At 41.1% G+C, this 12,694-nt stretch overlaps 1 protein-coding gene across 1 annotated transcript in view; it reads left to right on the forward strand.

The window, feature by feature from the left end:
- The window catches only part of DGKK (diacylglycerol kinase kappa), a 104,039-nt gene that overhangs the window by 58,532 nt on the left and 32,813 nt on the right, over window positions 1-12,694 (forward strand). The window contains exon 15 of the mRNA XM_072817824.1: window positions 5,313-5,420. Within this exon, the coding sequence (XP_072673925.1) occupies window positions 5,313-5,420 (108 nt within the window). The remainder of the gene's footprint in view (window positions 1-5,312; window positions 5,421-12,694) is intronic.

The raw sequence follows: 12,694 nt of genomic DNA on the forward strand, positions 1-12,694 counted from the left end.
AGCCTCGGTGTCCATTGAAAGATGAATGGATAAAGAAGATGTGGTTTATGTATACAATGGAATATTACTCAGCCATTAGAAAGGACAAATACTCCCCATTTGCTTCAACGTGGATGGAACTGGAGGGCATTATGCCGAGTGAAATAAGTCCATCGGAGAAGGGCAAACATATGTTTTCATTCATTTGGGGAATATAAATAATAGTGAAAGGAAATAGAAGGGAAGGGAGAAGAAATGTGTGGGAAATATCAGAAAGGGAGACAGAACATAAAGACTCCTAACTCTGGGAAACGAACTAGGGGTGGTGGAAGGGGAGGAGGGTGGGGGGTGGGGGTGAATGGGTGACGGGCGCTGAGGGGGGCACTTGACGGGATGAGCACTGGGTGTTACTCTGTATGTTGGTAAATTGAACACCAATAAAAAATAAATTTATTAAAAAAATAAATAAATGAAAGCTTTAAGAAAAAAAGAAAATTGGAAAAAACTCAAATACACAAGTTAACATGCACCTAAAGGAACTGGTGAAGGAACAGCAAATAAAACCTACACCAAGCAGAAGAAGAGAGATAATAAAGATTCGAGCAGAACTCAATGAGATAGAAACCAGAAGAATTGTAGAACAGATCAACAAAACAAGGAGTCAGTTCGTTGGAAGAATTAATAAGATAGATAAATCATTAGCCAGCCTTATTAAAGACAAAAGAGAAAAGACTCAATAAAATCGCGAATGAAAACGGAGAGACCACAATCGATACCAAGGAAATACAAACGATTTTATAAACTTATTATGAGCAGCTATATGCCAATAAATTAAGAAGTAATGGACACATTTCTGGAAAAGACAAACTGCCAAAACTGCAACAGGAAGAAATAGAAAACCTGAACAGGCCACTAACCAGGAAGAAAATAGAAGCAGTCATCAAAATCTCCCAAGAAACAAAAGTCCAGGGCCAGATGGCTTCCCAGGGAAATTCCATCAAAAGTTTAAAGAAAAAAACATAGTTATTTTACTAAAGCTGTTCGGAAAGATAGAAAGGAAAAAGAAAAAAAAGGAAAAGAAAAAAAAGGAAAGATAGAAAGGGATGGTATACTTCCTAACCCATTCTATGAAGCCAGCATCACCTTAATTCCAAAACCACACAACCCCCCCCCATAAAAGAGAATTATAGACCAATATCCCTGATGAACACAGATGCAAAAATTCTCAACAAGATACTAGCCAATAGGATCCAACAATACATTAAGAAGATTATTCACCATGACCAAGTGGGATTTATCCCCGGGACACAAGGCTGGTTCAACACTCATAAAGCAATCAACGTGAGAGAGGATATCACCAATAGAAAAAACAAGAACCATATGATCATCTCAATAGATGCAGAGAAAGCATTTGACAAAAGACAGCATCCATTCCTGACCAAAACTTTTCAGAGTGTAGGAATAGAGGGAATATTCATCAGCATCTTAAAAGCCATCTATGAAAAGCCCACAGCAAATATCATTCTCAATGGGGAAACACTGAGACCCTTCCCCTAAGATCAGGAACAAGACAGGGATGTCCACTCTCACCACTGCTATTCAACGTAGTACTACAAGTCCTAGCCTCAGCAATCAAGCAACAAAAAGAAATAAAAGGCATTCAGATTGGCAAAGAAGAAGTCAAACTCTCCCTCTTCGCCGATGACATGATACTCTACATAGAAAACCCAAAAGTCTCCACCCCAAGATTGCTAGAACTCATACAGCAATTCGGTAGCGTGGCAGGATACAAAATCAATGCCCAGAAGTCAGTGGCATTTCTATACACTACCAATGAGCCTGAAGAAAGAGAAACTAAGGAGTCAATCCCATTTACAATTGCACCCAAAAGCATAAGATACCTAGGAATAAACCTAACCAAAGAGGTAAAGGATCTATACCCTAAAAACTACAGAACACTTCTGAAAGAAATTGAGGAAGACACAAAGAGATGGAAAAATATTCCATGTTCATGGATTGGAAGAATTAATATTGTGAAAATGTCAATGTTGCCCAGGGAAATTTACACATTTAATGCAATCCCTATCAAAATACCATGGACTTTCTTCAGAGAGTTGGAACAAATCATCTTAAGATCTGTGGAATCAGAAAAAAAAAAAACAAATAGCCAGGGGATCATGGAAAAGAAACCAGGAACCCCTGGGTGGCCCAGCAGTGAGTGGGCCTGCCTTTGGCCCAGGGTGTGATCCTGGAGTCCCAGGTTCGAGTCCCACATCAGGCTCACTTCATGAAGCCTGCTTCTCTCTCTGCCTATGTCTCTGCCCCACGCTCTCTCTGTCTTTCATGAATAAATAAATAAAATTAAAAAGAAAAACAAAATCAGAGCCGGGGGCATCACAATGCCAGATTTCAGGTTGTACTACAAAGGTGTGATCATCAAGTCAGTGTGGTACTGGCACAGAAACAGACACATAGATCAATGGAACAAAGTAGAGAATCTAGAAATGGGCCCTCAACTCTATGGTCAACTAATATTCAACAAAGCAGGGAAGAATATCCACTGGAAAAAAGGACAGTCTCTTCAATAAATGTTACTGGGAATATCGGACAGCCACATGCAGAAGAATGAAACTAAACCATTCTCTTACACCATACACAAAGATAAACTCAAAATGGATGAAAGATCTAAATGAGACAAGAATTCACCAAAATCCTAGAGGAGAACACAGGCAACACCCTTTTTGAACTCGGCCACAGTAACTTCTTACAAGATACATCTATGAAGGCAAGGGAAACAAAAGCAAAAATGAACTATTGGGACTTAATCAAGGTAAAAAGTTTCTGCACAGCAAAAGAAACAGTCAACAAAACTAAATGACAACCTACAGAATGGGAAAGATATTTGCAAATGACCTATCAGATAAAGGGCTAGTATCCTAGATCTATAAAGTACTTATTAAACTGAACACCCAAAAAAAATCCAATCATGAAATGGGCAAAAGACATGAACAGAAATCTCAGAGGAAGACATAGACATGGCCCACAAGCACATGAGAAAATGCTCCGCATCACTGGCCATCAGGGAAATACAAATCAAAACCACAATGAGATACCACCTCACACCAGTGAGAATGGTGAACATTAACAAGACAGGAAACAACAAATGTTGGAGAGGATGTGGAGACAGGGGAACCCTCTTGCACTGTTGGTGGGAATGTGAACCGGTTCAGCCACTCTGGAAAACTCTATGGAGGTTCCTCAAAGAGTTAAAACTAGATCTGCACTGCTGGGGATTTACCCCCAAAGATACAGTTGCAGTGAAACGCCAGAACACTTGCACCCCAATGTTTATAGCAGCAATGTCCACAATAGCCAAACTGTGGAAGGAGCCTCGGTGTCCATCGACAGATGAATGGATAAAGAAGCTGTGGTCTATGTATACAATGGAATATTACTCAGCCATTAGAAATGACAAATACCCCCCATTTGCTTCGACATGGATGGAACTGGGGGTTATTATGCTGAGTGAAGTAAGTCAATCGGAGAAGGACAAACATTATATGGTCTCATTCATTTGGGGAATATAAAAAAATAGTGAAAGGGAATAAAAGCGAAAGGAGATAAAATGAGTGAGAAATACCACTGAGGGTGACAGAATATGAGAGACACCTAACTCTGGGAAATGAACAAGGCATAGTGGAAGGGGAGTTGGGGGGGGGTTGGGGTGACTGGGTGACGGGCACTGAGGGGTGCACTTGATGGGATGACAACTGGGTGTTATGCTGTATGTTGGCAAATCGAACTCCAATAAAAAATATACAAACTCCTCTCCAAAAAAACAAACAAACAAACAAAAAAGAACAATCTAAAGATATCCAGAGTCAAATCCTGGCTCTACCACTAGTTGTGTGTCCTTACAAAATTAATTCAGCTAATCTGAACCTTAGTTTTCTCATTATAAGGTGAAGATAAGTGTAGAATTAGCCACATGTTTCTTCCGTTTATTCAGTTTACATATGCATAGCACTTGCATTAAACAGTGCTCAGCACCCATAGTTAAGTGCTATATATATTAACAGTAATTATTGTTATTCTTATTATAAATACTTAATAAATGTTAGCTGTTGTTATTTCAAAGGATCTGTTTTTCCACCATTGCCTTTAACAGTGAATAATTGGAAGCACTAAAAAATAAATGAGCATTTAGGGCTGGATAGAAAATCTAAAGGCATCTCTTTCATTAGCGCTGCTTCCTTAAAATATTGTCAGTAGCCAGATTCCATCACATTCACTCCTTTTGAGTTCCATTAAGAAGATAAGCTGGGACATCAGCTAGAGAAATCCCAATCTCTAGACTGCGGTTGAGGGAGGAGAATCTCATGTGACAGATGTGAGGTCAGTTTAGTAATGAATACAAAAATTATCTATGATTGAGTAGCTAAATTCATCTTCAGTTTCTCAAAAGGACAGTTGGCAATTATTTGAGCTAACTGCAGCTTCCCATTTATTCGTATCTCTAATCCCACTCCCCTCTACTTCACCATTGTCTTACACTCATGTCTGAAGTCTCGATGTAAATTATGAGTTTTGATCAGTAGTGCACTGCCAAATGTTTAACAACTGGGGGAGGGGATGTCCTGGTTTATTCCAAGTACAATCCCTCCCACCATGACCTGTTTCAAACTACTGATATAATTCCACTGAATGCAGATTTGGGACATAATAGGCATAATCAGCTTATATGAGCTGGTACTAACTGGCTTCAGCACACTACTGGTTTTGATGTTGACACCCAAGATAGATGCAGAAGAATTTTTTAAAAACTGCCTCGCTTTTTGGTTGTGTATATATCTACTTTGTTTTATCAGTCTTTCCCCTCAAATATGTGGTCACTTTGCCCTTTGATGTGAAAGTACTACAAAGGAATTCAGACATCTCTGGAAACAGTAGTGTAGAATGTCATCATACATTTTTATATGAGATACTTAAAAGTTCTTTATGGGAATAAGTCAATTACTATTTCCCTTTATTCTGTTTGAAGAAAATATTGACCACTCATATCTAAGGGCTTCCAAAGATGATTTCTTTATTAGGAGTTCCAACTCCACTAAATCCTCCCAACTGTCTGAGTGCCCTCTCTCAAAGCTAACAAGCTAGTTGTTAACACAATAGGACATCTATATCTGCCTGTTAAGAACATAAAGTTTTGTGCCCAATGTAGGGGAGGTCCTCCCCAGTCATTTTCAATCATGCAGATAAAGTCTCCAGCCTAATGATAATGGCACTTCTTTCCTGCACCAATGGTCTGTCTTCTTTCCTTTGGCTAATTTCAGACGCTTCAAAGAAAGGTGTGTCATGAACAACTATTTTGGAATTGGATTGGATGCTAAAATTTCTCTGGAATTCAACACCAGAAGAGATGAACACCCAGGACAATACAAGTAAGGAGAAGAAACTTTCTACCTTTGTTCTGTCTATGAGAGTTCCTTACACCAGATGGGGTAAAATCAATGGATCCAGGGGATCAGGTTAGGAACACCAAGAATCAGTAGGGCAATATTTGATAATTTATAGCCTTGCCAAGCAAAAACAGAATTAAGCCACTACTAGGACTTGGTCAAGCTCTCATATACAGAACAAAGGTAGAAAATTTGCTCAATCAAGTCAGTGTAATCTATTTTCAACAACAGTAACACTATGAGCTGTGTTACACAGCAATCATAGGTCTATACTATGTAGGCAGCTCCAAGGTCAGGATGCCAGTGGAGTCATCACAGATCAGGTCAACATTTGTAGCAACACATCTCACTAAGCTCATGTTGGGACCAGTGTTTTTTACTTCTAAAGAACCTCTTTCTTTTTCTTGCTTGTCTGAAAGTTAGGGTATGTAGGAATATATGTGTATATTGTAATTGTGTGTTTGCATATAGAGAGGGGAGTTTCTTCTCCCCTCTTATAGTACTTTTGTACTACAGACATAACCTAGGCATCCTGAGTTCTTGTAAATTGAATCTACAAGTAAAAAAAAAAAGCAGTAGCCCCACCACCACTCCTGCCACTTGCTGCCAGAACCTCTTCCTCAGAGCAGACCTGGGCTGAGAAACAAGTCTTTATCAGAGATGTGTTTTACAAATATTACTTTCCAGCTGCTAGCCTTTTTTACAACTCATTTTATAGTGAACATTTTAAAATAGATATACATAGATGTACATAGAAAAAGGTTTATAATTATAAAACAATGTTACCAGTGATTATTTCATAAGGATTCAATTGTGGTGAGTTTGCTTTCTACTTTATATATTTCTTTTTTTAATTATTGAAGTATAATTTTTTTTTTTTTTTTTATTGGTGTTCAATTTACTAACATACAGAATAACACCCAGTGCCCGTCACCCATTCACTCCCACCCCCCGCCCTCCTCCCCTTCTACCACCCCTAGTTCGTTTCCCAGAGTTAGCAGTCTTTATGTTCTGTCTCCCTTTCTGATATTTCCCACACATTTCTTCTCCCTTCCCTTATTTTCCCTTTCACTATTATTTATATTCCCCAAATGAATGAGAACATATAATGTTTGTCCTTCTCCGACTGACTTACTTCACTCAGCATAATACCCTCCAGTTCCATCCACGTTGAAGCAAATGGTGGGTATTTGTCATTTCTAATAGCTGAGTAATATTCCATTGTATACATAAACCACATCTTCTTTATCCATTCATCTTTCGTTGGACACCGAGGCTCCTTCCACAGTTTGGCTATCGTGGCCATTGCTGCTAGAAACATCGGGGTGCAGGTGTCCCAGCGTTTCATTGCATTTGTATCTTTGGGGTAAATCCCCAACAGTGCAATTGCTGGGTCGTAGGGCAGGTATATTTTTAACTGTTTGAGGAACCTCCACACAGTTTTCCACAGTGGCTGCACCAGTTCACATTCCCACCAACAGTGTAAGAGGGTTCCCTTTTCTCCACATCCTCTCCAACATTTGTTGTTTCCTGCCTTGTTAATTTTTCCCATTCTCACTGGTGTGAGGTGGTATCTCATTGTGGTTTTGATTTGTATTTCCCTGATGGCAAGTGATGCAGAGCATTTTCTCATGTGCATGTTGGCCATGTCTATGTCTTCTTCTGTGAGATTTCTGTTCATGTCTTTTGCCCATTTCATGATTGGATTGTTTGTTTCTTTGGTGTTGAGTTTAATAAGTTCTTTATAGATCTTGGAAACTAGCCCTTTATCTGATATGTCATTTGCAAATATCTTCTCCCATTCTGTAGGTTGTCTTTGAGTTTTGTTGACTGTATCCTTTGCTGTGCAAAAGCTTCTTATCTTGATGAAGTCCCAATAGTTCATTTTTGCTTTTGTTTCTTTTGCCTTCGTGGATGTATCTTGCAAGAAGTTACTATGGCCGAGTTCAAAAAGGGTGTTGCCTGTGTTCTTCTCTAGGATTTTGATGGAATCTTGTCTCACATTTAGATCTTTCATCCATTTTGAGTTTATCTTTGTGTATGGTGCAAGAGAGTGGTCTAGTTTCATTCTTCTGCATGTGGATGTCCAATTTTCCCAGCACCATTTATTGAAGAGACTGTCTTTCTTCCAATGGATAGTCTTTCCTCCTTTATCGAATATTAGTTGCCCATAAAGTTCAGGGTCCACTTCTGGATTCTCTATTCTGTTCCACTGATCTATGTGTCTGTTTTTGTGCCAGTACCACACTGTCTTGATGACCACAGCTTTGTAGTACAACCTGAAATCTGGCATTGTGATGCCCCCAGATATGGTTTTCTTTTTTAAAATTCCCCTGGCTATTCGGGGTCTTTTCTGATTCCACACAAATCTTAAAATAATTTGTTCTAACTCTCTGAAGAAAGTCCATGGTATTTTGATAGGGATTGCATTAAACGTGTATATTGCCCTGGGTAACATTGACATTTTCACAATATTAATTCTGCCAATCCATGAGCATGGAATATTTTTCCATCTCTTTGTGTCTTCCTCAATTTCTTTCAGAAGTGTTCTATAGTTTTGAGGGTATAGATCCTTTACATCTTTGGTGAGGTTTATTCCTAGGTATCTTATGCTTTTGGGTGCAATTGTAAATGGGATTGACTCCTTAATTTCTCTTTCTTCAGTCTCATTGTTAGTGTATAGAAATGCCACTGACTTCTGGGCATTGATTTTGTATCCTGCCACGCTACCGAATTGCTGTATGAGTTCTAGCAATCTTGGGGTGGAGACTTTTGGGTTTTCTATGTAGAGTATCATGTCATCGGCGAAGAGGGAGAGTTTGACTTCTTCTTTGCCAATTTGAATGCCTTTAATGTCTTTTTGTTGTCTGATTGCTGAGGCTAGGACTTCCAGTACTATGTTGAATAGCAGTGGTGAGAGTGGACATCCCTGTCTTGTTCCTGATCTTAGGGGAAAGGCTCCCAGTGCTTCCCCATTGAGAATGATATTTGCTGTGGGCTTTTCATAGATGGCTTTTAAGATGTCGAGGAATGTTCCCTCTATCCCTACACTCTGAAGAGTTTTGATCAGGAATGGATGCTATATTTTGTCAAATGCTTTCTCTGCATCCAATGAGAGGATCATATGGTTCTTGGTTTTTCTCTTGCTGATATGATGAATCACATTGATTGTTTTACGGGTGTTGAACCAGCCTTGTGTCCCAGGGATAAATCCTACTTGGTCATGGTGAATAATTTTCTTAATGTACTGTTGGATCCTATTGGCCAGTATCTTGTTGAGAATTTTTGCATCCATGTTCATCAGGGATATTGGTCTGTAATTCTCCTTTTTGGCGGGGTCTTTGTCTGGCTTTGGAATTAAGGTGATGCTGGCTTCATAGAACGAATTTGGAAGTACTCCATCTCTTTCTATCTTTCCAAACAGCTTTAGGAGAATAGGTATGGTTTCTTCTTTAAACGTTTGATAAAATTCTCCTGGGAAGCCATCTGGCCCTGGACTCTTGTGTCTTGGGAGGTTTTTGATGACTGCTTCAATTTCCTCCCTGGTTATTGGCCTGTTCAGGTTTTCTATTTCTTCCTGTTCCAGTTTTGGTAGTTTGTGGCTTTCCAGGAATGCGTCCATTTCTTCTAGATTGCCTAATTTATTGGCGTATAGCTGTTCATAATAGGTTTTTAAAATCGTTTGTATTTCCTTGGTGTTGGTAGTGATCTCTCCTTTCTCATTCATGATTTTATTAATTTGAGTCTTCTCTCTCTTCTTTTTAATAAGGCTGGCTAATGGTTTATCTATCTTATTAATTCTTTCAAAGAACCAACTCCTGGTTCTGTTGATCTGTTCCACAGTTCTTCTGGTCTCAATTTCGTTGAGTTCTGCTCGAATCTTTATTAGCTCCCTTCTTCTCTTGGGTGTAGGATCTATTTGCTGTTTTTTCTCTAGCTCCTTTATGTGTAAGGTTAGCTTTTGTATTTGAGTTCTTTCCAGTTTTTGAATGGATGCTTGTATTGCGATGTATTTCCCCCTTAGGACTGCTTTTGCTGCATCCCAAAGATTTTGAACGGTTGTATCTTCATTCTCATTAGTTTCCATGAATCTTTTTAATTCTTCCTTAATTTCCTGGTTGACCCTTTTATCTTTTAGCAGGATGGTCCTTAACCTCCATGTGTTTGAGGTCCTTCCAAACTTCTTGTTGTGATTTAGTTCTAATTTCAAGGCATTATGGTCCGAGAATATGCAGGGGACAATCCCAATCTTTTGGTATCGGTTCAGACCCGATTTGTGACCCAATATGTGGTCTATTCTGGAGAAAGTTCCATGTGCGCTTGAGAAGAATGTGTATTCAGTTGAGTTTGGATGTAAAGTTCTGTAGATATCTGTGAAATCCATCTGGTCCAGTGTATCATTTAAAGCTCTCGTTTCTTTGGAGATGTTTTGCTTAGAAGACCTATCGAGTATAGAAAGAGCTAGATTGAAGTCACCAAGTATAAGTGTATTATTATCTAAGTATTTCTTCACTTTGGTTAATAATTGATTTATATATTTGGCAGCTCCCACATTTGGAGCATATATATTGAGGATTGTTAAGTCCTCTTGTTGAATAGATCCTTTAAGTATGATATAGTGTCCCTCTTCATCTCTCACTACAGTCTTTGGGGTAAATTTTAGTTTATCTGATATAAGGATGGCTACCCCTGCTTTCTTTTGAGGACCATTCGAATGGTAAATGGTTCTCCAACCTTTTATTTTCAGGCTGTAGGTGTCCTTCTGTCTAAAATGAGTCTCTTGTAGACAGCAAATAGATGGGTCCTGCTTTTTTATCCAGTCTGAAACCCTGCGCCTTTTGATGGGGTCATTAAGCCCGTTCACATTCAGAGTTACTATTGAGAGATATGAGTTTAGTGTCATCATGATATCTATTCAGTCTTTGTTTTTGTGGACTGTTCCACTGAACTTCTTCTTAAAGGGGAATTTTAAGAGGCCCCCTTAAAATTTCTTGCAGAGCTGGTTTGGAGGTCACATATTCTTTTAGTTGCTGCCTGTCTTGGAAGCTCTTTATCTCTCCTTCCATTTTGAATGAGAGCCTTGCTGGATAAAGTATTCTTGGTTGCATGTTCTTTTCATTTAGGACCCTGAATATATCCTGCCAGCCCTTTCTGGCCTGCCAGGTCTCTGTGGAGAGGTCTGCTGTTACCCTAATACTCCTCCCCATAAAAGTCAGGGATTTCTTGTCTCTTGCTGCTTTAAGGATCTTCTCCTTATCTTTGGAATTTGCAAGCTTCACAATTAAATGTCGAGGTGTTGAACGGTTTTTATTGATTTTAGGGGGGGATCTCTCTATTTCCTGGATCTGAATGCCTGTTTCCCTTCCCAGATTAGGAAAGTTTTCAACTAGAATTTGTTCAAATACATATTCTGGCCCTCTGTCCCTTTCGGCGCCCTCGGGAACCCCAATTAAACGTAGGTTTTTCTTCCTCAGGCTGTCGTTTATTTCCCTTAATCTATCTTCATGGTCTTTTAATTGTTTGTCTCTTTTTTCCTCAGTTTCCCTCTTTGCCGTCAACTTGTCTTCTAGGTCACTCACTCGTTCTTCCACCTCGTTAACCCTCGTCGTTAGGACTTCTAGTTTGGATTGCATCTCATTCAATTGGTTTTTAATTTCTGCCTGATTAGCTCTAAATTCTGCAGTCATGAAGTCTCTTGAGTCCTTTATACTTTTTTCTAGAGCCACCAGTAGCTGTATAATAGTGCTTCTGAATTGGCTTTCTGACATTGAATTGTAATCCAGATTTTGTAACTCTGTGGGAGAGAGGACTGTTTCTGATTCTTTCTTTTGAGGTGAGGTTTTCCTTCTAGTCATTTTGCTCAGTGCAGAGTGGCCAAAAGCAAGTTGTATTGGGAAAAAGAGAAAAAGAGAGGAGACAAAGAAGGAAAGAAAAGAGAAAGAGAAAAAAAAAGGGGGAGGAAAAAGAAAAAAAAACGAAAAAAAAAAAAAAAAAAAGAAGAAAAAGAGAAAGAAAAAGAAAGGAGAAAAAAAGGGGGTGGGGGAAGGAAACAAATCAAAAAGCAAAACAAAACAAAAACAAAAACAAAAACAAAAACAAAAACAAACAAACAAAAAAAGAACCACCGGGGAGTATCTTCTGATTCTGTGTTCTTTAAGTCCCTTGGCTTCTCCTGGAAGTTGTCAGTCTAGCTGGTGTTCTGGGGGAGGGGCCTGCTGTGCTGATTTTCAGGTGTTAGCAGTTGGGGGAGCTGCTGTGCCCCTGCCTGGTGCAGGGCTCGGTGGGGGTTGTTTACCCCGTGAGGCCGCAGGAGGAACAGCCCCAGTGGCGGGGCAGCTCTGGAAACCTGGAGTCAGCTCCGGCAGGAACTCCGTCTGCAGGGCCTGGAGGCTCCGGGGCGGGGCCGCTGATGTGCTCAGCTGGGGCAGGAGCGTCCTTGCTGTCCTGGGCCCTCCGGGCCTCTGCCTGTCCCGGGGGAGGCCGGATCCTGGGCTGTGTCCCGGCGCCCTGTGCTCCGGAGCCTGCGCTGGTGGATTCGCGCTCTCGGGCCGCGCAGCCCCCTCCGCGGAGCTGCCGCCCGAGCCCCTCCGAGCTGCTCCTGGAACCGCGCAGCCCCCTCCGCACGGAGCCTCTTCTTCTGCCCGAGCCCGGCCGAGCTGCTCCCGGGGCCGCGCAGCCCCCTCCGCGGAGCCGCCCCCGAGCCCCTTCAGCTGCTCCGGGTCCCGCCGGGTCCCGCCGTGCGCGCTGCAGCCCTTAGGGAGCTCGGCGCACTCTCCTGGGTGCGCAGTTGCTGTTACTGTCCCCGGGAGCCCGAGGGCATCCCCGCCCTCCTGGTCCTGCTCCACCTCCCCACGAGCCCCTTTCCCCCGGGAAGGTCGGTGCAGCTCCTGCGTCTCCGGGACGGGGCTCTCCTGTCCTGGGGACACTCGCCCCGGCCTCAGCCCGGCTCCTCGCGGGGCCCCTCCCCCTTGGAGGCCTTTGTTTCTTTATTTCTTTTTCCCCGTCTTCCTACCTTGATAGATGCGCGAACTCTTCTCACTGTAGCATTCCAGCTGGTCTCTCTTTAAATCTCAGGCCGAATTCATAGATTTTCAGGATAATTTGAAGGTTTTCTAGGTAGTTTGGTGGAGACAGGTGATTTGGAGACCCTACTCCTCCGCCATCTTGCTCCTCCCCCCTATTGAAGTATAATTGACATATATTAGTTTCAGGTGTACAACATACTGATTCAACAATTCTATACATTTCTCAATGTT

Source organism: Canis lupus, chromosome X, assembly GCF_048164855.1.
Source record: "Canis lupus baileyi chromosome X, mCanLup2.hap1, whole genome shotgun sequence".
Classification (NCBI taxonomy): Eukaryota; Metazoa; Chordata; class Mammalia; order Carnivora; family Canidae; genus Canis; species Canis lupus.